This window comes from Balaenoptera ricei, chromosome 9 (genome assembly GCF_028023285.1).
Source record: "Balaenoptera ricei isolate mBalRic1 chromosome 9, mBalRic1.hap2, whole genome shotgun sequence".
In the NCBI taxonomy this organism is placed as follows: domain Eukaryota; kingdom Metazoa; phylum Chordata; class Mammalia; order Artiodactyla; family Balaenopteridae; genus Balaenoptera; species Balaenoptera ricei.
This window is the reverse complement of record NC_082647.1, coordinates 93000823-93028011: the sequence shown is the minus strand read 5'-3', so window position 1 is coordinate 93028011 and position 27189 is coordinate 93000823. Positions and strand designations below refer to the sequence as shown.

Genomic DNA, 27189 nt, shown 5'->3' with positions numbered 1-27189 from the left:
GCTTTGAAGGCCAGTGGGGCTTGAGTGCAGGAGCCCCAGAGTCCTGGGGGAAACAGAGACTCCACTCTTGGAGTGTGCACACAAGGTCTCGTGTACACCAGAGCCTGGGCCAAACCTACCTGCTGGTCTTGGAGGGTCTCCGGGGTAGGCGGGGGGCGGCTGTGGCTCTCTCTGGGCTCATAAAAGCTGGTGGCGGAAATATCAGGGAGCATTCCTCTTCTTGAACTCTTTGGAGGCAGACATCCAGCTTGGGTAATTAGCACCGAGACCTGGCTCCAGGGGACAGCCTGTCGGCTCCAGCGCCGGGACGCCTCAGGCCAGCCAGCCAGCAGGGTGGGACTACAGCCTCCCCCATCAGCAGACAGGCTGCTTAAAGCCTGTGGCTAGACACGCCCCTTGATAAGGCCCTGCCCACCAGTGGGCAGGCACTGGCCCCTCCCACCAGGAAGCCTTCACAAGCCTCTAGACCAGCTTCCCCCACCAGGGGGCAGATAGCAGAAGCCAGGAGACAGCGATCTGGCAGCCTGTGGAATTTGAGTCCGCAAACACAGGGACCAACTGGTCCCTGGCCCTTGAGTGACACGAGGGGACTGAACTGCTGGGACACATAGGACACCCCCTAGAGAGAGCCACTTCTCCAAGGTCGAGAAACATAAGTAACCTTCCACATACGTAAAAACTCAAATAGAAATTTAGACACAGAATGAGATGACAGTGGAAGATAAAGCCCCAGAACAACTAAGTGACGTAGAGATAGGCAATCTATCTGGAATTTGCTATCAGAATGATGACCTAATGATACTGCAAGACTTTTATTCATTCATGCATTTACTTGTTCACTCTCTCTGCAAAGCACTGTTGCAAGAACCCAGGGTAATAACCAGCAGCTGAACTCCATGAAGGGGAAAGACTGCGTGACACTGATAACCAGGTTGCAAAACAGAGTGATAGGGGGCGGGGAGATGTGTGAGGGGCTATGGGACTTCAAAGGACTGAGAGATTACTTCTGATGGTGGATTTGGGGAAGGATTCACGGAGAAGGCAGCCTTCAACCTGGTTTTTGAAGGAGGACATGATTTGGGGAAAGGGTTTTCCAAGCCAAGGGACCAGCACGAGCCCAATCATGAAGGTGGAAATAGAGGACAATGCCAAGTGTTCCGGCAGCGCTGCAGCACAGATATGTAATAGGATACTGTGGGAGAGGAGAGATGAGACTGATTTGGATGAGGCCAAATCAGGGATGCTCTGAGGACTCATTTAAGGGTGTGTGTGTGTGTGTGTGTGTGTGTGTGTGTGTGTGTGTGTGTGAGTGAAAGGTCTTTGAGTGGGGCAGTCCTTTAGGACAATCAATTGCTCTGGCATCAGTGAGGAGGGAAGTAGGGAAAACAGGTAGAGGTTATTTCACCCTGTGGAGTGGGCCTGAATGGGAGTAGAATGACAAGAGGAAAGGAGGAGAGGGCCCTTGTGAGAAATGAGAGAAGTAAAATCACTCAAACTTGGGAACTGGCTGTATATATGAGTGGGAAGGCACTTAGGATGGTTTTGAGCTGGGCAACAATGAGGGTTGATGGTTTCTTAATTAACAGGTGATTCAAGAGGAGTAGTAGTTTAGGAGGAAAGATCACGAATACAATTTTGGATACACAGATGTGGGCCATCTGGATAGAAATGTCGAGAGGGCAGTTGGAAGTCTTGGGAATGAAGTCAGAGATAGCAAAACAGACATCAGAGTCACCTGCATGGTGGTGACAGGCGGAACCATGACAGCAGATGAGGTCCTGAGGGACATGTTGGGGGAGGGGTGTCACTGCATGAGAAGAGAGTTGAAGGAGACCCTAGGGGAGAAATCAGGGAGGAAGGAGAAAATCCAGCTAACACATGGACCAACAGCGTTAGCTTATTGGGAGTCCCAAGGAGATGAAGGGTTGAATCATTCACTGGATTTTGTTACTATGGTGAGACTGGTGATCACTGAGGGGACACTTTTCACTAGAGTCTTGATGATGGAATCCAGATTTCAAAGGGCAAATGTGTCAGGGGAAAAGGGAAATTAAATAGAGCATACCCATTTTCAGGATACTTTGTACCTCAATCCAGGAATGTAACACACAGTACATTTGAGAATGATTTCAACAAGAGTGTGATTAAAGAGTATTTTTTTTTAATAGGTTTTCTTTTTTGGCCGCACTGCACGGCACGCGGGATCTTAGTTCCCCAGCCAGGGATCGAACCTGTGCCCCCTGCACTGGGACTGCGGAGTCTTAACCACTGGACCTCCAGGGAAGTCCCTAAAGAGTATTTTTTGTAAACAATGAGCACCCTGCTTTCCTTAAACGTTCCCTACATACAGAGTTCCTTTAGGGTAGAAATGCTGTCTTATTCATCTTTATACCTTACCTACCCCTGCCCTCTGAAAAGCCAAACCAGAAAAGCCAGGCCTTAACCCCATGACTGGATCTAAGCAGGAGCTCTAATTATCTGTGGTCTCATTGGGTGGATTCCCAGTGTGGCCCAGAACGTGGGGCAGCCAGCGGGGAAGGCCTATGGTGAGGTCCCTGCAGAGGAGCAGCTGAAGGCCATTTCCCACCCACCAATAATCCTCCCAGTATCACCGTTAATTGAGTGCTATGCACCTGCATTGTGTTAAACCAGGCAGGAAAGTGTGCTTCTAGGCCCTGCCCTCCCCCTCCTTTCCTAAAAGCCTTCCCGGTCCATTTCAGGGCACAGGGCTTTCTCCCTGCAGCTTCCCTGAACCCTCACCCTGGCTTCCCTCACTCCTCTCTTTGGGAAGAGATTCCTGCCTCTTGGACTGCCCTCTCCTGATCTTCTTCACCGCCTTCTCTTACTTGCCACGCAGATGTGACCGTGTCCCGTGGATTCTCCTCTCTATATGTAGTGGGGTCTCTCGGGGAGAGCTCATCCCACTCCAGGACTCCAGGACTTCCAAAATGCGCCAGCCCTTGAGCATCTGATCCAAGTTCCCTGTTCGTGGGCTGCTTCCCGTAAGTGTCCTCCGGGCATCAGAAACTCCACAAGTCCAAAGCTAACCTCGTTATCTTCACTCCTAAACTTGCTCCTTCACCCATGTGACATCGTCTGCCAGCCAACTCTGGCCACATTCTGCTCCCTGACCCTTTCCCTTATATTCATTATTCACCAAGTGAGGTTATTTCCATCAATGAAATGTCCGAAATATCCCTACAATCCATTCCCAGCTTGCAGTTTCCACCACCACTTCCCTAATTCTGGTCCTCACATCATTTGCTTCAGCTTTTACAATTACATTTTAGCTGCCCCCAGTTTCCTATAAAAGCCACTTGAAATACTATTGAGGCATAATTCCAAATACAGATATTTTCACCCTTCCACTTAATTTTTTGGCGACATCTGATTATATAAAATCCGAATTCCTTTGCTTGGCATAGAAGGTCCTTTTTGTGGAGCCCCACTTTAATGTTCTTTCATCCCGTGCCTCCCCTTTTCCTACTTAGTCTGTGTGGTGGTAGCTGTCTTACCTCTTGTCCACACGGGTGAGATCACACTTGTCACTCAAGGCCCAGCTAAAATGTCACCTCTTAGGTAGAGTAGAATCTTCTACAGCCCTGCTCAGCAGATTTAGGGTGCTGTGTCCCTTGAGCTCTTATCACTCCTTTGCCAATACTATTCATACTTGTCCCATTACCTCATTCTCTCCCTGTCACCCCTCCTTGCTTGGGAATGCACATAGGGAGAGACTCTCTCATTAATCTTTATCTCCCTAGCACCGAGCAAGGTGCCTGATAGATGTTGGTGGAACTGAACTGAGACCACAAAGAGTCCTCCAGTTTTGGGGTTTTTTTTTTGGTTTTTAAGGTTTTTAGCTAATGACTCTAGTGAATTGATTCAGGTCCCCTCACCTCTGTGGAATGCAGACTAAATTATGTGACAAGCAAATACCTTTCTTTTGTCAGAAACAGGAATCTATACCTCTTTAAACCATGGTCACTGGACTAGATTTCCCCAATAACTATTCCCTGGCTTTTTACCTTTTCCAGTACATTGCAACTGTCTTCTTTATGCCCTAATTTAGGGTTCCCCTGATCAATAACTTATCCTTGAGAGATAGACACTTCAGAGAAATGATTCATTTAAAACTTCTGTTTTTGTAGACGTCTTTAGGGAATGATTGTGATGGTGTGTGTGTGTGTGTGTGTGTGTGTGTTTATAGACACATATCCGCATAAACGTATTTGATAAGGAAATGTTCAGCCGTAGGCCAATTCAATAATTCATTTAGTGAACATTGCCTTTCATTCTTAATTTAAACCAGTCCTGGATGGCAACTAGCAGGGTTATTAACAACTGAAAAACATATTTCAGAAAACATTCAAAAGGCCAGCTTAAAAGACTTCGGTGGAGAAATGCTTAGCCGTGGCTGCGACAATGTAAACGGAGTAGAATCAAGTCAGATTTGAGAAGTGTGTCGTCTGATTCCTGCTTCCACGGCCAACTGGGGGGACTGAGCATGCGTATCAATTACTGCTGAAAAGTTAAACTGATATTTTAAAATCCCAGTTTTTAAAAATTGTGGCAGTACTCACAGACCCACTGCAGGATCTGACAGTGAACACGTGGGCTGCTCTAGGGATGTAGTTGAGGGGTAAAAAGTTGCATGAACAATATTTGCAAGGCTTTCATCTATATTCTGCTTTATTTGTGTGTGTATGTATATATATATACACACATGTACAGGACACTTAGTTTCCTTAAGAATTTTTACTGAATGTTTGGCTAAAATACAGCCAACACTTAAGGATGTTCATTTTGAAATAGTGGTGCATACTGTTTAGATACAAACTTATGACTACCCTCAAAAAAAAGCTTTGTGTTTTTCCCCTTAAACTTGGTGCATCACTGAGTACGGAGGAAGGTGAGTTGGAAGATCCAGTCCTGACTGAATAACTGGCACAAAGCAGGCTGGGGAAATAGCACGATGCCAGGTGGAGTTCTGGGTTCCTAGGGCTAAAATGTGTGACGACGGTGGCTCTGTCTGGTGTAGAAAGGGTGGCCTGGGTTGGAGCTGGCCAAACGTGGGCTGAGAGGAAATACACTTTGTTTTTCTGCACTGAAGCCCAGGGAGGACTTTCTGAAGTGTGTGGGAGAGAACTCACCCAATGCCGCCTCTGCTGTACGTACCCTCCCGGCCCTTCCTTCCTGCTGGGGCCACTCTAGGCTGGACCCCTGGAATTGGTGCACCTCTTATTTTCCTGAACCCGCAAATCCTATCCTTACCACTTATAAGGTCTCAACTACAAATACTTTCCAGAGCTCTAGCAATAATTAGACAAGCTACTACGAAAGAGAGAGCATTATACATCAGTTAAAAACATATGCAAAACCAAAGCTCATTAGAGAAAGATAATATTCATGCAGATTTTACAAACCGTGTCTTTAGGGTGGCCCAATAAGTAGAAATATGGGGACCCATGCTTGTCACTTTTCATGCACATGGAGAGACTGGAAGGTACCATTCCTAAAGGAAGGGGAGGAACAGCCTAGGACCAATCATTAGAATTAACAGAACCAGTGACAAAGATATAGTATTACTGTTAGAATCAAGATTGCTTAGTACGTTTAGAGCAGCTGAATAAAAATTATCTAGGCAGTAAGAATAAAGACTTTAAGTAAAGCTGACCCTATCAAGCATGCAGCAAGTGAAATTAGTGAAAGACTGAGCTACGTTCATATTCCAAAAGTAGATTTTTTTTTTTTTTCTCAAAATATTGAAGGCATCCTGAGGTGCTTTTAAGGAGGCACAAATGTTTAAAAAGTTTTGAAATTGTAACATCGGAATTTTTGCAGAATTTTCTCGTAATGATAGGGTGTTTTAGTGAGACCAGCTGTCATTTGAGAAGTCACAGTAATCATTTCTAAATTTTGAAAAATCCTCAAATCAAAGACATGGTGTGCCCATGTTTATATTTATGTTTTCTCTAATAATCTCATAAATTCTTACAGCTCTTTTCACCTGTGACAATTTGCTTATTTATATTCAAAGTTCACAGTTGACTTGCTGGCTGTCATTATTTTCTGGAAAAAAATAAAGCTGAAAAAAAGGCAGCCAGGTTTTTCCTGTTCTACATGGCTGTACTCACCTGTCTGAGGGCTGTGCTCTGAAACCAGCCTCGTAGCGGCTGTTTTGGTCTGTGTGTATCTCGGCCCCTGGGCTACAGTTCTTTACATACATGAAGATGGGTACTAGAAATTCTGGACTATCTGTCAGTGATCTCCGCGAGACAGGCCCCTGGGAGATGTAATAACCGCTCCCTGCAACGCCTGACGCTATGTTCTCTCAGCTCCACACGGTGTGAGGTAGAGGGGGATGTGAAGTTACCGTGATCAGAAACACTTAATCCACGCGGCTCAGACATTTGGGGGCCTGATCCCCCCTTTGCCAGTATATACTGATGATATTCCCTGTCTGAACGCCTAACTTGCCCCACACATGCTGCCGCATATCCACGGCTTCAACACGCAGAACGGAACAGCGCTCCGCATGGATGTCCCATTATGCCCCCTGGGATGGTTTTCATTGCAGACTGTGTCTGAGGGCAGGGAGTCTCCAGGGTGGGAATGAACAATTTGAGGTTAAAGGGAAAGTAGAGCCTCTCTGTGGTGAGGGAACTAACGCTTAACAATGAATGTGAGGGGGGAAATTAAATTTCAGAATTTATTGAGTTTACCATTTAGCCCTGCCAAGATGCAAGTAATTCTGTACAAAAACCATCAAGTGGTTTTAGTGTCACACAGAGAAGGCTCTCATTTGGTTCTAAATGTGGGCTTTACTGGGCTTGAAAGATACATGTGCTAGGAAACCTTGGACCAGAAGGTCAAATCAAAGAGCCCAGAATATGGTGGAAAAAATTGCTATGAAGGCTGTAGCAGAAAGCATGGTGAAATGTGAAAAACAGAGTTGCATCCTGTGCTAGGCATATCTGATGCGTATGTTATGAGTGTAAATGTTCAGTCCTAAAATTCAGGGTCCTGATGAGGCCAGGGTCACTATCTGTTGGAGAATGTGTGCCAAAAAAAAACAGAGACCTTTTGACAGAAGTGTAAACACAGATTCTTCTGTAAGCAAATGTCTGAGCTAACTTAGAGTTAACAGCTGTTTAGTCCAGGCTAAGTGTGTGTTTGTTGTTCTGTTAACATTTTTTTTGAACCCAAACAGCACATTGAAGAATGTGTGATTCTCAATGTTTAGAGATTTTGCTACAATTAGAGCATGTAATTCAAGCCTGGAGTAAGGCATTATATAATCGCATTTTTGGTCCTGACTGAGGGAGTTCAGTTAAAAAGAAATGTTGGGATGTCTTTGATGTCAGAACAGGACATCAGGGTAACCCTATCTTTGAGCAAGGCTGTAGGCAGAATTCTCAAATAACAAAAATCTGGCCTTATGGATTCACTAATTCTTCCACTAGAAATGAGGGGTTTTGAGTACTTTAAAATGAACACTGGTGAGTTATTTGATTAGGGAACACCAGGATAGGGCAATAGGCCCAGGCATCTCTGAAGGGATGCTTTAGAGACTTGACATTTGCTGGTTATGGCAGCTGGCTGGACCTACCCAGGAATTTGTCTTATGGTATTAAACTCCACTTTTAGTACCTGGAAAGTAAGGTTTTGTTGGCAAGCTCCTTCATAGGGGTCAAAGTCTTTTCTGTATCATATCTATTTTGAGACAAGAGAAAATCAGACAGTGGGGAAAACAGCTTTGGCATTTAGCACCAGCTTCATAATGGGTGTAGTTGAGGGGTCAGAAGCTTATCGTGAATCAACACCATCATGCTCTGAACACAGGGTCAGGCTGTCCTCAATGAGGAGGGTGGGAGCTGAGCTCAGACTGTCAAAAAAAGCCTGAGATGGAAATGGGAGGAAAATCTAGTCTCCTTTCTTTAATTTTAACAGTTGCAAGTCTGAATGGAGAGCGATTCAGATTTGATGGGCAAAGGAGCAGCGGGGTTGAGGGGGTGAGGCTCTGACAGTGAGAGGTCGACAAGACATAAAGAGAACAACAGAAAGCAGAAATTCCTGCACCTGGCCTTTACAGGAGAGCTAGAGGAGACATGGATTTGTCTCCGGGGCATGGGATTCTCTGGGATGGCACTTTAAAAATACAGAGTCCTGAGCCAAATCAACCCAATCCTGTGTGCGTGTGTGTGTGCATGTGTGTGTGCAGCTTTAAAACCATGGTGCAAGCTTTCTTTTAACCTTGATCGCCTCTCCTCCCTTGCCCTCCATATAAAAACTATTCTCTGGAATTTGTGACTTCTTTGAGGTCCGTTCCAATGCTCTTACAGAGCTCAGCAGTGTTTCCTCTGAGAAGGCTGCCTCCTCCCTGGACTGTTGTGGAAGCAGCCCTCTCTTGGGAGAGCTCAGCTTCATGTTAGGGAAAGCAAGAGAAAGTTCTTACCAGAACCTAAATACAACTATCCAGCATGAGTTACTGGAGGAGTTGGAATTTTTAGGTTTTCCAAGATGCATGTGGAGCCCTTCTCAGTGGGGACTGGGAAAGGTAGCTGTTCATTCACTCATTTCCTCCAACAATTTAAGTGTTAGGGAACTGAAGGAGGTCAGACCTCAAGAGCTAAATGGGATCTTCTTGGTTGATTTCTTGGTTACTTCATGGTCTAATATATTTTATCAGAGTCTTAAATGCCTAACAAGCGAGGACTGGGGGAAATGAGTCACTTAATATATCCTGAAAGAGAATAATGTGTGTTGGGAGAATATGCAAAAAGAAGGAATTTCATCATAGTCCAGGGTTTCCAATAAAATGATGTGAAGAAATGGGATTTCACCCCCATCCTTAAAGCACTTTAATAAATGAGGTTTTGGCTGAGCAGTGGGGAAAAGAATTTCAGACTTGTGTATCCTTCAAGGAAGCCCCCTGCGTCTGACTCCATGAAACAGGAACTTAGTGGAAGTTTCATGATTAGTGAATTTCCTGGGGTTCCCTAAATGCTGCAGAGAGCAGTCTGGAGCCTTGCAGCCAAGGAAGAGCCCTGTTCTCTGTATGATACAGCCACAGTTCTGCCTGATGCCTGTCCTCTTCCCTGATCTGGCTCAGTGGAGGTGAACTGGAGTGATTTGTGGAACCACTCCTGGAAAAGGAAGATACACTCAGCCGTGAATGTCAGAAGCTGAAATTAAATTTCAGAATTTATTATTGAAGCAAGCCACCTTTTGCCCTATTAAAAATGCAGGTGAAATAGTGCAAAGGCTATGGAACCACTTAAAGTTCCAATAAACGTGGTCTCTGAGGCAAAGGCAACAGAGACTCTCCCCATGTCTGGTGGGCACAGAGCCGTGCACCACGGACGCCTCAGGCTGTGAGGTTACAGAGCTCCAGGCTGAGATCCACGGGAGGGGAAGAGCAATGATTAGCAAATTTGCTCAACAGAGTTTTATCTCACTAATTTGGAATTGAGAATAATTCAGACTAGGTCTAAACAGAAATTTACCCACACTCAGCAAGTCCTTTCTTTTCTTCAGAAAAAGTACAAATTATTAGTATAAGTATTACAAAGGAAATGCTTAACAGATTAAAGAAGCCAAGTGCTTTTCAAGGATCCTTAACACTCTAGAAGTACTTATTAAATTCCACAAATAACTAATAAAACCCATTAAAATTTTTTCATTAGAGCAGATCCTTTGAGACCTTTTAATCAGTCACCACACTATTAGAATCAATTGCTATACGTATCCTTATTCTTAGACTTTCAGCTCACTGAGGGCCAGGACTGTGTCTTACCTTCGGTGCCTGCAAAGTGCCTTGCACATAGTAGGTGCTCAGAAAAATCCTGCTTTCGTTGAGGAAATAGTAATGATATTAATTAATGATATTAATTACAGGATCTGCCTTACATGGAATATGTGGTAGGAGTATAATGTCTAGAGTTGACCTTTGTATGATCAGAGGGAAGAAAGGATTTGAACAAGTAATTGTAAACAAGATTATAGGGGTAGGCTTATAACATTCACATGCTAATGCATATTATTAAAGAAGAATAAACAAACACTGCTTACTGCCATATAAGTAGAGACTGGTACTGCTTAATCTGGTGCTCTAATATTATTGTAAATCATTTTTATTTACTGATTAAAGGAAGACTTTTAACTATTTAGCCCATTCATTTCTTCAGCTATAGTCTGAATATATATAGTATGGCTCAAATAGATCTTTTCTTACTTAATGTAGTTACATTACACTTATAAAATGTCAACAATTTCATTTACCAAAGGCCTGTAATACTCAACACCTATCAAAGATACAATTAACTTTGAAAATGGAAGTGCAGGCAGAGGTCTAACTCATGGTTCGGCTAGTTCTTTCCCCAAAGGGAGATGTGGCCATTTGATGTTAGTTGTCCCCGGGCCACTGGTATTCTGAGAATTTTGCTTCCTCCTGGGAACCCTGCCTGGCCTCCTAAGACCATTGAGATCATTTACAATCAAACTCACTTCAGCATTCTTGTCATAAAGACCTGTAATGTTGCTTAAGAGAATCGACAGGTCAGATCACCAACCGAGACTGGAAAGCATAATTCTGTTTTCTTTGTTTTGATGAGATTTGAACAGCAAATATTACCAGGGCAAGGCTCTGCGCTGGTCTGAACTGCTTGTGGAGGACATTTTTTTCATCCAGCGGCACCTCTATTTCCCCTGGCCCTGGCTCTGTGGCTCAGTGTGTACATCAAGCAAAATGTTCCTTGTAGTCCCTGAATGCTAATGAAAGACACCTGTATGTCAAGACAGGGTGAGAATCTGCATAATATACTCCTATGCAGCTTTAGAACCAGGATGCATGCTTTCTTTTCTCTTAACCTTTTTAGATTTAATTGTAACAGCAAGAACCAGTATTCAGGAGGCCGCTGCTTCTGCCGTATCATCTTTTGATCCTTTCCTCAGTATGATGGAGTGAAGTTTCCTTCTTCCTGCTAGTTGTTGAGATGTGTGTGTCAGGGGAGGGGGAACCCAAGCTCTCATTGAGTTTATAATCAACAAATTCTTATCCTGAGGACGAGAGTGGAGTTGAAGTGTCTATCTCCTGAGCTGCTCTTTCAAGGACTTAACTATGAAAGCAGCTTCTCCTCCGAAGCCCTTATCATTTCCCCGCCCTCCTCACAGCTGCCCAGCCGCCCCTGTGAGCAGCCACTATGCTCGCTCGTGGCTGCATTTGCTGATTTTCGCCTCTGAATTGGCCGAGGTGTGTCTGCCGATGAGTCTCACGGTAATTATGGATGGCAGATTTGCAGCATATTTATTCCCTTCCTCAGCTCGCTTGGCTTCACACCGTCAATTGTGTAGTCGACAATCTGACAGATTACCTGGGGTATTTTTTTCTTTCCATTGTACCTGCGCTTATCTCTCTGTCACAGATCACCTTAATGACTCTGAGCAAGAGTTTCGTATTTCTCTTGACTGAGATCAGCTTTTCCCTGACGTGTCCAAAAGTCCAGATAAGGGTCTTGCTTCAAAGCTGTTCTGAATTCTGAAGGTATCAGAGGGAGGGTTGAGGGTTATCACCTAAACCCCTCCAGAGACTGTTGTTTGCCAGTCTCTTCACCTTCAGAGTTCACTCTTGCCCAGGCTGTGTTAAGCCTCTACACTTCCCTAACGTAACATCTGCTATGGATCCTGATAACTCCCTTTAACCAGCTTTTAAGGCTGGATTTTATGCCAAGATTGGGATCTTAAAGGGCAAACAAAGGAAACAAACACAAGATTATACTCATAGTTGACAGAAAAATCAGTTTTCCTGTCATTAGGGTGCATATGGACAAAGCGGATTATATCCTTGGTTACATCTACTAGTAAGCTCAAGGATTTTCGTTCATTGTTCTTGTTGCTCTTGTTTTGTTACCTGCACCCCTTGCCAATTTTATTAAAACACACTCTAGCCTATCTTGGGCAACAACAAAAATAACCAAATTGTGCTTCACGAGAGAGTCTATTTAACTGATGCTGGAGGAATCGTGATGTTGCTTAGCTTCGGGCACTCCTCATACATTGGGGGCATCTGCATAGTCTGTGAATGTGTGGCCACTTCGCGGCTCGCTCCTGGTGCCGCACAAGTTCCCAGAGCAGGCTTGGGACTGCTATCCTTAGAAAGGCCTTCTTGCAAGGCTGGCCTTTGGCTGGCATCTGGGAACGTGACTGGCGATCCGTTCCCTACGCTAATATATAGCTTTCCTTAAGCGATAAGGGCGTCTCACTGTACCTCAACTGTTTGTACGAACAATGTGGTTTATGCTCAACACCTGCTTTCCTTCTTGGGAGTCTGGAACTTGGGTACGTGCCAGGCAGAGGGTGCCTGCAGGCCCAGCCCCCAGGGGGAACCTCGGGTGCCGAATCTCCCATGGACCTTGCAAGGAAGCCACACGGTCGTGCATATGCTGCTTCATTCTTGTTCCTTCGGGAAGAAAGCTCTCTGGGTGGCCTCTCATGGGAGACAGAGAAAACATCAGGAAGCCTGCACGTGGATTCCTCCGATTCCGCCTTATGATCCCAAGGGGTGTCCTTACTACATCCCTGTCTGAAAGCTGAGCTGTGAGCACAACCATATTCTGTGCCCCAGGAGTCTCATAAGCAAATCTCCGAATGTGGGGTGGTCTTGGGGACCCTGAAACAGCCTCATTAGTCATTGTGAGGTTCCAGAAATATCATTTGAGGCGTCATCCTCAAAAATGCTGATGTGATCCCTAACCTTCTTGGTTTCTTATGCATAATTTGGACTTAGATTTTCCTGAAGAACTAATGTTTACTTAGTTTATGACTATTCTTTCACTTCCCTAAAGGAGATTGCTTCATTCTTTTAAACTTGTTCTTTTGTGACGTAACCTCTAAAATTATTTTACAGTCAAAATCCATGTCAAATCTAACATCAAAAGTAGCAGACAAGCTCTACCACTACCCGTGCATATGATTTAATGTTACATTTTAGAAGAATACATTCAGAAGTTCTGCAGTACTGCTGGCGTTAAGAGTATTGACAATGGGTCCCTCAAAAGTGTGCCCAGATATTTATCAAACTCTCTGTGTTGGTTAATTTTGGAATTTAACCTTAACTAGATATTTTCAGACGACATTAAGAATTAATGGGATAATGTCGACATGATCTTGAATTTTGGTGCTGTTCAAAAACATGTTTTTATTTTTTTGCTTTGAGGCAGCTTCATGCTCATGCATTACAGTCTGAGTTACGCCACGCTGGTTGGCAGACTATTCTAATTGCTCTCTACAGAGCGGCAGCAGGTGTGGTGGGTGCTCAGAGTAGGGACCAAATAGTGATTCTACAAAAAGAATAGAAAGTTCAGGAGACCCGTGTTGTTCAGGTTAATTTTTAAGATTAATTTGTTAGAACAATAAGAACAGCATTAACTCTATGAGAACCCCTGGATGTAGATAACAGGTCTTGTCATGGAGTGAAACACACCTTTAAAAGGAGATCTTTTTCAGAAGTGATAGAATCTCACAGGTCGGTTTCATATTACTGAATCCCTTTATGTGCTCTAGGGTGCAAAAAGGTATTCTATTTCAAGAGTTCAGATTCTTTGCAAAGGGATGAATGCCAGTGCCATTACACAGGCTCAGGCCTGCGCTTATTGCTAATATTAATAATTAAAATTATTTAATTAGATCCAAGTATTAAGGATGGGAAGCTATGAAATATGTCCTTGGGCATACAGCCAACCCTACAGAAATTTCTGAATGGTGTCCTACTCTTAATGTGAGGGCTTACCAGCCCCTCCTGTAGGCTTTGGGTGTGTTCAAGACCCTGGAAACAAAGTATTTAAGGGCCGTGGAATTCAGATATTTCAACTGAATGCAGGATTATATCTGTCCTGCTAATAAGGAAGTGTTCAGTCAATTATTAGGTAACTTAGGCAGAAAGCATAATTTGAGAGGAAAATGTACTATTTAGATTTTGGGGAATGGAAAGGTGAAAATGAAAATCAAATTTATCTAGATCAACAAACAATTTGAACTACTCATTCGATCAGCAGTTAGATCCTATTTCCCTAATCTGGACAGGTATTATCTGCGCTACCTCTGTACTGATATCTGTCTGTCTGTGTCTGTCTCTCTGTTACTCCCTGTAGTTAATTAAAGACCAGCTCAGGTTTCTCTGCTTTTCATGTAAAGACCATGCAGCACTTTCTGATATGCTAGGGTAATGATGTCAGCCTCGCCTTAAATGTGCTGCTGGGAAATAACACCATTAAAAACTTCTGAAGGCAAACCTATGAATTAAAATGCATTTTAAAGCCTTCCTCAAAAGCATCCAGATATACAACACAGGAGTGAATTTTTGGGATATCCCTAAATGCCAAGGCAATGCAACCACTGCATGAACTGAAGTTTATGTTTTAATCTTCACACCTTGAAGATTTGGTCTTGCTTGTCCCCTGGCCCCGGTTACACATCTCACGGGACAGTCTGATGCACGAGCCATTTTAGGAAATAATTGATAAATTACTGTGGACTCAAATGAACAGAGGACTATCAGTCAAATTACAAAAGTTCTAATATAGGAATGTGGCAAGAACTCCCAGCACACTCAGAGATGCCCTGAAGGTCCTACATTTGCTATTTTCAACATTACCTAAATACGGGAGCAAAAGAAAGAGCTCACAGAAATATATACCTTGTGCTTAAATATACACATGTGTATATACCTATAGCTATTGATCACTAAATATATATTTAGGTAGAATTAGGGAACTGATGTAGTTTTATAAATAAGCACAGGCATTTACAGTACACAGAAGAAACAGAAAAAAGGTAAATCAAAACGTGAAACGTACCATACTCTGGGACCTGCCCCGTCCCACGCTTCAGCAGTAGCCTGACTCTTCTTCCTCCAGATTTGATGAGCTCTATTGCTCTGGCGTGTGTCATGTCTCTGGTGCTCTCCCCATTGATTTCAATGATCTGATCTCCTACCTGTTAATTAAAGAGACATCAAGTCAGCCAAAGATGGTTTTATTCAAGTTGCATTTCCAACAGATTAGAGAAGCAGCCGTAGATGACCAGTTTCCAGAGAGCAACTGAACAATTTGGTTGCAGCCTGCCGCTTCTTAGAAGAGGCTAATCCTTGGCTACATCCTGAATCTGACCACCAAACTTTATTTACCTTTATAGAACCTCAAATATTAGACCATGGAGGTTGTGATATGTCACTTATATTTAGCCAGTATGGCAGAGGCCACAGTTGAACTGTTTAGGATTTTCTTAAAAAATTAGGGAATATGTTTGATACTGCAATTCAAAGTAAGCTGGCATCTTTGCTTTGAATCAAGAAGTAAATATTTTAAGGCTTTTTCATTGAACACATTAGGCAGGCATCTAATTCAAAGTGTTGGGTGGAATGATTTGTTTTGGGGCTTCTCTGAGAATTTTTGTTATGCATCATTTAAACTTTCCTGGGTGCTATTATGCTATTGCTGTCTTTGTAAACAGTGGTTGGTTGATATTCAGGTTTGATGATGAATTTTCTATCACAGTCCTTTGAATTAAAAATGACTCCATTCTCCACACATGAGTAATGCCCTTGCTAAATCTTTGCCATGCTCACACCTGATTGCCAGAAACTGGTTAAATACCAATCCCTCTTGAATTGCTGGAAGTGCCTGGGTTCCATTAGCAGTTCCTGTTTAGCCTTTGTGAATAGATATTTGGAATAAAAGAGGTTCAACCATGAGCACCTCATGTAACTCCCACAGTACCATTACTGCCAGGAAACTTTGAATTAAAATATGTTTGATTTCAGTGCAAGTCACTTAAGACAAATTAGCCAGGAAAAGCACAGTAAGTTGCTTTGCAAAAATGCTGTTTTAGTTGAGTTCCTGAAACAAAGCAGATCTCAGCCTAAACTCCATAATGCAGACAGAATTACAAATAAACTCCCTACAGGGGAGCAATATCTAGGTTGATGCTTCAGGCTGGGCAAGAACAGGAACAAAAAGTTGCTGTCACAATGGCAAAAGGGCATTAAAATAAGCCCCTTCCCCCAAAGAGGGGCGGGGGCAAAACAAACACAAGTTTACTGTAGCAAGGAAGTGACATCTCCACCTAAAAAGGACTCCCTAAGGGGCAAGGATCCCAATGTAATGAAGGTAAAGACTTCCCCCTTTGTGTACTCGGTGGCCTTTGGAAGGTACCATTTTAAGGCAGTGGAAGAGGTTGGCCTCACTGTTACGAACTCCACATTCCATAGAAGAATCACAAAAGACAAGACTAAATTAATTAGTTGTAGGGCCAATGTTTGCACCATTTTTCTTCAGGTCTCCCTAACTGTCACCTTTCCCAGGAGGCAACAGGCACAGCCTGAGGTCCAGCAGCTAGCCTGAGGCCGCATATCCAAGCCAGTAGCAGAAGAGGGACCAATTATCCCTCTCCCAGCAGTCCTCACTGAAACCTCAAGGCACAGTATCAAATTGTAGAGATAAAAACAAAAGTTCCGATGAAGTTGTTATAATAGAGTCTTCATTCCCAGCTACTCTCTTCAGACTCACATACCTGAATGATTACTAAACATCTTCACCTCGATGTCCGGAAGGCCACTCCAGCTCAACACCAGCAGACCGGGTGTTTCTTTCTCCCAAATTAGTTTGTCCTCTCAATTCCTAATCCTGGGTGATAGCACCGCCATTTATTTACCCAGGCCAGAAACCTGGGGGTCCTGCTGAGCTCCTAGCTCAATTCAGGTCTTTACCTGGATTATTCCAATACTCTCCCACCAATGTCTTCACATTGTCACCAGTATCATTCTTCTAAGGGAGATCTCCCCAGCTGCATCATGCTGACTGAGGCAGGTAGGGCCTTCCATGTGCCGTTGTTCTCTTGCCTTCTCCTTCCTATAGGCCTGGTGCTCTCCCAATCTTCCTCAAGGCCAGCCCAAGCTCTTTTCCCCTGGGATGGCTTCCTAGACCCTGTCTTCTCCTCGGGCAGAAGTGTGCAATCCCTCTGCTCAGTCATTGCTGCACCCCGCTATGTTATCTATGACACCGCATTACACAATTATGCTTCTCAGTCTTCCCTCCTCAACTTTGAGCTTCTTCACTCATCAAACAATTTCTGAGCACTGATTATGTGCTAGGCAGTCTACTGGGGAGATCAGATAAAGAGAGATAAATGGTATAGCTTCTATTTACAACATGTTCTCAGTCTAGTTAGAGAAAGTGGGTAAATAAGACAATTACTATTCGATATCTCTTTGCTCTGACAGAGGTATTCACAAAGTGCTAAGGGAAGAGAAGGGAGGGGCATCTAACTTAGAAGAGTGGGGCTGGTAGTCAGAGAGAGCTTCCTGGAGGTGGTGACATCTCAACTGAGTTTTGAAGTATCAGTAGGAGTGCCCCTGGTGAAGGAGGAGGAAAAGCATTCTAAGTAGAGAGGACGGCATATGCCAAGACCCTGAGATTTGACAGCAAAGAACTGAAAACTTTGAACAAGGGGTAAGTTGACCAGGGAAGCAGAGTGGTGTTTAGGAATCTGCCTGAGACAGTGTGAAGGGTGGATTGGAGAGAAAGTGGGAGACTGAGGAAGGGAGCTGAAGTTGTGAGGCTGTCACATTGTTTATCCAGGTGAGAAACTGGGAGACTGTGGGGAAGAAAATCATGGGACACATGAGGGCAGTGACTAGGCCCCATTTGACTGTGTATCTTGTATGGGGTGCACTGTACCTATTTGTGAGTGAATGAATGAAGCATTTCCACATGGCTCATCTTGAGAACCATGCAGGAATGGGTTATAAGCACTCTTGACCCCAAACTCAAACCCTGACAGACAGCACTGCCTGAGGACACTTCTGTTTCAAGACTGACATTTCAACAAGAACCCTGTGGAAGGTGAAAGGAATCTTGTGGTGTGATAGAAACAGTCACACTTAGAAAATCTGATGTTTTCATTCTCTTGTCTGTTTGTTATTTTCCCTTTTCCCTACTAAGAGCCATGAGAATTAAGGGAGAAAAAATTAGCCGGGGAGAGAGAAATGGTGGGTGGGGAGATTGTGTGGGAGGTTGAGAAGCAGAGGGGTTCAGGGGCTGCACGGGGGCTGGGCTGACGTCTCTGGTGTGGGATTTTCAGGATTGGGCTCCGGGAAGAGTTAGGGCTGTTATTTTTATTGAGTTCCTGGGAGCCTGAGCTGACCTCTTGGCTTGGCAGCTTTCCGTGTGAGGTCCCCTCGGAAGGAGAAGAAAACAACTCTGATGCTGGCTGAATCGAGGGTCCTTAGTCCCTTGTCTAAGACTTTCAGTCTCTCCCAAGCCCCTGTCCATTCCAGGGTGCCAGTGGAGACGGTCTTCCTGCCTCACTGGGAGCAATGGAAGTTTGGGAACAGTTCAAAATCTTACCAAATTCAGAAAAAAAAATTTTGAGGTGGGACGCTGGTCAGGCAATGAGATGGAAATGCTGCCACGGTCATAGATCTGAACCTTACAGGTGTTCTGGGCAGACGGCAAAAGTGGGTCAACTCATTTGGATCTAGTGTCAGTGGTAACAAACTCGGTCCAGGCCCAGACTCAAGACTCCCATCTCTCCTTGTGAAATGACATAAATGGTAAAAAGGTTTACTTTCCAGTTTCATTCCAATATCAGCCTTATATAGAGTCATTTTACAGGGAGCTCCGTAAATAAATTTGGGATGTGATTCCTTTCACTTTCACCCTCTTAGCATCCGATGAATAAGACGGGTTTGTCAGAGGGAGAAGAGGTTCTCTTTACCTTCTGACCTCCATACAGCTGCCCAGCTGCAGCCATTTGAAGTGTCCCTTTCCTACACTGCAGTGAACTGTTTGGAGGGGGGCAGTTAATTTGATAGAACAACCGCAGTGACAGTGGCAAATGTGCGTCCCGTTCAGGGATGAAGAAAAAGACCGGTTGTGACTCTGATGTAGTCTTCTTTTCCCACACACCGTGGAGCTATTTTCTATTGAGCTGCATTACTAAAATGAAACTTTAAAGATCTCCTCCACTTGTTCTTAGAGAATTTTTAAAGTATCAAGTTCTAGTTAGAATTGAGAGAGAGATGGGGGAGAGGAAGAGAAAGACACACAGACAGACAGACAGACACACCCAAACCAGGTAGAGGTAATTCAGGAATGTGTGTGTTTGTTTTGTGTGGATCAAGGAGATGTCACATGTAGGAAACTAACCAAAGGACATAAGATGAATCCTAGGCATTCTTTTTTTTTTTCCTGTGGAAGAAATGCTTTTATCTGTGGTCCCCTTGGGGAAACTGACAACCTTACAGCAGTGTCTCAGGGGCAAGGCGGAGTGAGAGAAGACTGCCATTTCTTGGCCCAGTCTAACAAGTTCTGCATTTCTACTCATTTCTATTCACATCTTGGCAGATTTTTCTTTAACAAAACTATTACCAAATCCTCGAACTTACTCGAGGCCCTGCAGGTAAAACCTCTCTTCTTTTTTTTTTTTAATTTATTTAATTAATTAATTTATTTATTTTTGGCTGCGTTGGGTCTTTGTTGCTGCGCACCGGCTTTCTCTAGTTGCGGCGAGCGGGGACTCCTCTTCGTTGCAGTGCACGGGCTTCTCATTGCAGTGGCTTCTCTTGTTGCAGAGCACGGGCTCTAGGTGCATGGGCTTCAGTAGTTGCAGCACATGGGCTCAGTAGTTGTGGCACACAGGCTTAGTTGCTCTGCAGCATGTGGGATCTTCCCAGACCAGGGCTCGAACCCGTGTCCCCTGCATTGGCAGGCAGATTCTTAACCACTGCGGCACCAGGGGAGCCCAAAACCTCTCTTCTTATTGGAAAGCCAAGGCAGGTAAAATTAAAAGTTTCAGTATATATATATATATTTTTGGCCACGCCACGCGGCATGTGGGATCTTAGTTCCCTGACCAGGGATCGAGCCGGGGACCCCGGCAGTGAAAGCGCCAAGTCCTAACCACTGGACGGCCAGGGAATTCCCAAAAGTTTCAGTATTTCTTAGCAGTTAATAGTTCAAGTTGTAAGAAAAAAAAAATTGAACTCTATACTGTATGCATTTTTGTAGTAAAGTCATATAGAAAGTATTTGGTTTGGCTCAACTAAATCTTTATATGGACTATATTAATCCTGGACTTACTTCAGCCCCAAGTCGTGGTAGTTTCTGCTCAAGGATTGCTTGGATGTCTCCACAAACATGCCCGGCTGGTTGCAATCAGCTAATTGCTCTCACACCACAAGAACCTATTTCACATGATTATACATGACTGAAGTGATCCTAGATTATGACTAGGTGTGAGGAATTGCGCTCCTTTAGAATTTTATGCCAACACAATGATCGATGTCTCTAGTCTGTGTTTCATGAGAGACTTAGCTGTGGACCATTTGTGTGGCTAATGGTCCGAGGTCACAGGTTAGCTTTGTCATAATTCTTTCCTTACAGGCTGGTTTCGCCCGCTGACTCTAGACCCCTCACGAGCAAGCAATGCACCTACTGCCTTTGTGTCATCTATACCTGTCACAATTCCTGACAAGTAGGCCCTCGGTTAATCACGGTTGAGTAAATGAATGTTAGCATTGCTTTTCAGTTATAGTGACCGTCTTCGTTTTCATGAAAGTTCAGCTTTTGTGCACCTTAGCATATACCGTAAAGCTTTCTTGAAATACTGCCTTAGGCACTTGCAGCCAAACCATAACAATTTCAACAGTACTTCCAGGAGACCAAATGAAGTTTCAGTAAAGGTGACCTACACAAATTGTTAGAGACAGGTATGTTATTGTTATGGGAAACAAATGCTAAAGGATCGAGAGAAAGACGAAGGGAGGCTGAGTTCGAATAAAATCAGAAAAACAGAATCAGAATTAGAGTCTTCGCTTCTGCCTGCCACAGGTATCATCACTGGGTGCTCTGACAAAAGGACACCTGGGCCATAATGGCCCTCCTGGAGCAAAGGACAGGCTGATTTTCAACTCGATAATGACCGTTAATATATCATGGCTGTTTTCACAATTAACCTTCGTTAGATATTATTTAATAACTATTACAGTAAAATTCTTTTCCAAGGGGTTACACTGAGTGCTTTGGTTCACCTTCCCATGTCTTCCGTGAGACTGGTGATTAAATTAGATGGCATCCAAGTGCCTATTATAGGACCTGGCTCCGGTTACAAACTGCTGTGCACGATTGCCTCAGCAAGGCACAGAAGCCCATCAAGTCAGCAGGCTTTTCCAGAGAGAACTTCTAACCCCACTGGAAATTGAAATTCAGATTTGAGAGCACTGAAACTATGTGGATTTTATTTGCCTCAATTAATTTATATGTTGAGCTCTGTCTGAGACTCTATGCTATGTTCTAGACAGTAATCACTTAAAAAGAAAACACCCCAACATCTCTTAAGAAACTTCATCCAAAGAGAAGTGTGAAAGAGCCCTGGTGGATTTCCAGAAAAGTCCTTAATCAAGGTTATACCCGAGCACATACCTGCTTGGAAGGGTCATGGAGGTGAGGGGAACGGAAGGGGAACAAGAAGTTATGGGCCGCTGCAGAGTTCTGAGGGCTTATGCCTTGATGTGGGTAGGGAAATCTTTTCCCTTTAGAAAAGATTTAGTCACAGCTCAAAAAATGTTCCGTCTCTGACTTGGGCAGGGGTGGTGCCTTGGGTGCTCACTCAAGTCAGGGGGCCACTGTGGTGGAGATTCAGGGGGCACTCTTCGTTCAAGAGTTTCCACTTCTCATTCTTACCTTTAAAATCCTCTAAATTAAAACATGGAAATATATCTGAAATTTCAAGATAATGTAGTAGCCCAATTGTGGAAGTCAACTCTAAATTATAATTTGGTATCTTTATCACCAAAACTTTCCTTTTTCTTTGTCAAATATTACTAACACTAATCTCATACAGGGAATTTTATTAGATTGCTTTTTTTCTAAATCTCACTCTTCCCGGGCTTTTAATTGGTGTTGATGTGACCTTCCTCAGGTCCCCCATTCCCTGCTCTAGGAATGCTTTCTGGGTGGAGCAGTTCTCTTTCTGTGTCTTTGCAGATGTTGTTCCCTTTGTCTAGACTCTGCCTTTCCTCATTCAAATAACTACATCCTTCTCATCCCTTAGGGCAAAGCTCAGGTATGCCTGCATCCAGGAAGCCTTCTATGATCCCCCATCAGTCCTGGGTTGGGTGCCTTTCCTCAGCATTTCTTTAAAAGTTGGCCCTCCATTTCCACAGGTTTTGAACCCACGGATTCAACCAACCATAGATGAAAAATATTTTTTAAAATTCCAGGAAGTTCCAAAAACCAAAACTTGAATTTGACATGCCTGGCAACTATTTACATAACATTTATATTGTATTTATAACTATTTACATAGCATTTATACTGTATTAGGTATTATGAGTACTCTAGAGATGCCTTAAAGTATGATCATGTATTATGAGAACATATTTTATATGCAAAATATTTGCAAATACATTATATATAAGTCATTTATATGTAAATGCTATGCCATTTTATATAAGGGACTTGAGCATCCTTGTATTTTGGTATCTGTGGGGATCCTGGGACCAACCTCCATAGATAACAAGGGACAACTTTATTGACCTTTGCCTATCACAATGCTGTAAGCCCTCCAAAGGCAGGGACTCAGTCACATGGGAAATACCCATACAGATTTGTTCAAAGGATGGATGAACAATTGAAAGAAGGAGCTTTCAGAATCTGTGTTTTGACTCTATGTTCCTTATTGTTTAAACCAAATTTAAGCAAAATGTGTAAAAAGTTTTAAATTTGGTTTCATGGTATATGTCAACCAGATTTGACCATGATCAAATAATATAAAGTGTACGTAAGTGCCTTGTAAACTCTGTATTATACAAATATAATCTTTTATTATTAATTGTAGTAGTTATCATTATCACCACCATTGTCATCATAATGGTAGAAGAGAGAAAAAAATGAAACACAGTGGTAAGTTCTTCACAATGAATCTAGGAGAGAAGCCGCCGAGCTGCTGAAAATGTATTTAATGGAGAAATAAGGCAAACAATTTTCTGAAAATATCACTGAGAGGTTAAAGTCCCCAAAAGTGCTGCCTTTTAGGAATTCTTATAGGGTGTTAATGCTGTTTTTTAATTCTATGATTTTGATAAATAGTTCTTAGAAAAAGAACCTCCTTGAATGCTGGGCAGATAATCCAAACCCTAAACCAGGACAGAGAGATAACTGCAAGTGTGGCAACAGACAGAAATACAAAGAAGATTTTAAAGACAAGCTGGTTGAAGCAAAATATTTCCTATGAAGGGAAAAATAAGCACAACCATTCCATTTTCATATGTTGGTTTGACTGCTCAGGCAAGAAGAGGAGACTGGAGAAATATCTTAAAATCATCCGCTTGAGCAAGAATAGAAAGCTATCATTCGCAGCTCAGCTAGTGGCTTATTCATTTGCTCAGAAATCGCTTACGTTAGGTCATGAAGTCAGTTTCCCTAGTTGATTGAAAAATAAACAAAAGCAAATCAAAAAGAAAAGTTTCCATTGTGGACCGATGTAGGCTGTGATTTTCCTTCCCTGGATGTAATTGAGAGAAAATGAGGGATTATTATTCTGCATACTTATCTAATCAGATAGATTTATTTTCCAGATGCAAGCGTTGGTCTTTGTGCGATGACTGCTATATAGGCACATGATAACCACTCCTTGTTTTCCTGAAGCTGACCTACTTGCAAATTGCCTTTGCATTTACTTTGTGTGTGTGTGTGTGTGTGTGTGCGCACACACATCAGTTCCAGACCTGATGTTAACAGTGTGAATTAGAGTGAAAGGTATACCCAGATGGATGTATCAGTCAGCTGGGATTTTGAAGATAATTTAATGGTGGGACTATTTCAGAGGTGTGGGCAGGGTTAAGACAACCAAAGAGGGCTGTTGAGGCACTAAATAAGTATGGCAGATGCCATTACCATCTCTGGTCTGGAAGACCCCGGGGGAGGATAGAAAGTAACAGGGACCTAGTGAGAGCTCGAACCGTGAAAGACGGGCCACCTGACTGGAGCTGTAGTTGTCAAGGAAGGAGCACTGCTGGCCCAGAGCACTGAGGCAGGGAGCAAAAGGGATCAGAAATGTGCCAACCTCTCTGTGGCAGACAGAATCACATCCCCCCAAAAGACATTCACATCTAGGCCCTGGAATCTGTGAATATGTTACCTTACATGGCAAAAGGGACTTTGCAGGTGTAAGTTAAGGATCTTGAGATGGGAAGGTTCTCCTGCTTCTCTGAGTGGGCACAATATAATCACAAGGGTCAAAGTCTGAGAGAGAGATTTCAGGACAGAGGTCAGACGTGAGGGAAGATGCTCCGCTGATGGCATTGAAGATGGAGGAAGGGGCCACAAGCCAGGGAATGTAGGTGGCTCCAGGAGCTGGAAAAGGCAGGGAAACGGATTCTCGCCTAGATCCTACAGAAGGAACTAGACCTGCTGGTAAGACAATTTGATTTTAACCCACTGAAACTGACTTGGAATTATGACCTCTAGAACTGTAAGATAATAAATTTGTGCTGTGTTAAGCCACTAAGTTTGTGGTAATTTGTTATAGCAGGAATAGAAAACGAACACACTTTTCTCTCTTCCTGCCCTCTGACCTCCCACTAGAGCTTCTCATCAGCCTAACCCAACAGGAAACCAGGGGGCAAGAGAGTGTGGGTGATGCAGACATAGCGATCAGTCCCCAAGGATACAGAATAGGGAGAGGAGGAAAGAGAATGGATCTGAGGGAAAGCAGAACAAAAGAAGCACCAACACTGAGGTGGGATGGGCACAGATTTTAAAACAATGAATGAGTATGACATATGAAGGCTGCTGTGGTCTGAATGTTTGTATCCCGGCCCCCCAAATACACATTTGAGATCCTAACCTCCCAGGAGATGCTATTTGGAGGCAGGGCCTTTGGGAGGTGATTAGGCCAAAAGGGCAGAGCCTTCATGAATGGGATTAGTGCCCTTATGAAAAGAGACCAGAGAGCTCCCTTGTCCCTTCCACCTTGTGATGACACAGGACCAGGAAGTGGGCCCTCATAAGACATCAAATCTGCTGGTGCCTTGATCTTGGACTTCTGGCCTCCAGGACTATGAGAAATCAATTTCTGTTGTTTATAAGCCACTCAGTCAGTGGTATTTTGTTATAGCAGCCTGAATGACCTAAGACGAAGGCTTTAATTAAGAAAATAAGAACAAGACATAAAAATCAGGTGGTGATAACCTTGCCCGTACTGGAGAAGCTATTTTTGGAAGCCTTTATTTATTTATTTATTTTTAAGGTTTTTTTTTTTTGGATGTGGACCATTTTTTAAAAATATATTTATTTATTTATTTGGCTGCTCTGGGTTTTAGTTGCGGCACACGGGACCTTCATTGCTGCATGTGGGATCTTTTAGTTGAGGCATGCGGGCTCTTAGTTGTGGCATGTGGGATCTAGTTCCCTGACCAGGGACGGAACCTGGGCCCCCTGCATTGGGAGTGCAGAGTCCTAACCACTGGACCGCCGGGGAAGTCCCTATTTGTTTTAATACTTCATTTTTATACAGATAGTCTCTTAAGATACTGTTATAGAAAGAGAAGTGGCATCAGGGTTACTGAGTTGAATGTGCTTTTTAAAATTGCTAAAGATTTCAGAGTTGCCTTTGCACCTGGTCAGCCTCCAGGCCCCATCAATCCTACTCCCACTCTGTCTCCAGTCTGTCATTTCCCATTTCTCTTGCTTCCATTTTCCATTCACCACTCCTCTCTTCTCCCTCTTTTGGTCCATATGGCTGCCATAATCACGTTTTGAAGCTCGCCTCTGCTTTGGTCTCTCTCCTCTTCAAACACCTACGCTCCTCCTCCCAACTTCTTGAACAGCATCCAGACTCCTTGACACCATGTGAAGATCGTCCGGGATCTTGTGCCCCCAACCTTGCAGCTCACCCCTGCCACTCTCTTGGGTTTAATCTGGCCGGCTTCTCATTCCTCCACTCTTCATTGGGTGCTCCCATCCCTGCATTTTTTATCTTGCCATCACCTCTGCTAGTTTTTCTTGCCATTCTCCCCAACTCCTCCAGTCTTATCTTGTAATTGTGCCCATTCTTCAAGGCTCCACTCAACTCCTCCATGAAGCTGTCTCTGGTCCCTCCGGGGGGAGATGTCACCTCCCTTCTCTGGGCATCCTCTGCACGCTGGCCATGCCTCTCTTACAGCCGTTACTGCACCCCTGCCTCTTATTCTAGTCATTTGTGTTCATTCCTCCCCCCACCACTTGTGCACCTACTAAATTACAAACTCCTGGAAAGAGGGATTATATCTTTGTACCACCTAGTAATAGCGAACACACTGCCTTAAAAACAATAGATAATAAAAATTTACTTGTACTGAGGACAAAAATGATTACTGTGTAAGGTATAAAATGATTAATGGGAGAAGGAGAGTCCTTGAGGGAGTTGAGGGTGTGTGGGAGTTTGACAGAGAGGGTGCTTTGGGGTCAGAACACTTTGAGGGCAGTTCTGTGTTCACGACTGTTTTTCCAGTGTTGACTAAGGTGACTAGCACAGGATAAGAGATTCATTAACATTTCTTAAGTGAATGAATAAATGCTGCCTACTACATTTCGGCCAAGGATAACCTTGAATTCTGTGAGAACAAGGGCTAAAAAGAAGTTCGTAATACCTGTTACAATATAAAGGTGAAAAAGTATATGAAAGTAAAAACAATACAGTCTTCTTCTACTTGCCATGAGAAGTAAGCTTAGAAATAGCAGGGCTTTGCCAGGAACCAGCTAAAGAGGACCCAGCCACAAGGTGGAGGCACCTCTTTTCTTTCTGATATAACCATGCCTTTGTGCTGGCAAAGCTGGCTGAAAGCAGACATAGAAGCACTGGAAAAGAAATTCAGATGAGACTTACAATTATACCCCCAAAGTACAGTTTGAAAGCAGAGATCATGATTTACACTTGTACAATATCCTTTGTAGCATCTAGCAGCATCTGACTGGTGTGTGTGTGTGTGTGTGTGTGTGTGTGTGTGTGTGTGAGAGAGAGAGAGAGAGAGAGAGAGAGAGAGAAATGACTGGCTGATTGATTGACTGATTGGGGGTTAAAGTAAATAAAGGAAGTAGTTGCTAACAGTACACCCACTACACACACTAAACCATACACAGGGCCACTGAGGGC

General features: G+C 43.6%; 1 protein-coding gene across 11 annotated transcripts in view; it reads right to left on the bottom strand.

The window, feature by feature from the left end:
- The window catches only part of MAGI2 (membrane associated guanylate kinase, WW and PDZ domain containing 2), a 1337104-nt gene that overhangs the window by 46344 nt on the left and 1263571 nt on the right, over positions 1-27189 (bottom strand). For 9 of the 11 annotated variants that reach the window (XM_059934073.1, XM_059934076.1, XM_059934075.1 and 6 more), the window contains one exon: positions 14853-14991. In XM_059934073.1, coding sequence (XP_059790056.1) covers positions 14853-14991 — 139 coding nt within the window. Of the gene's footprint in view, positions 1-119; positions 228-5451; positions 5535-14852; positions 14992-27189 lie in introns of those variants that run through there. The other 2 variants (XR_009505080.1, XM_059934081.1) reach the window with 2 other exon arrangements.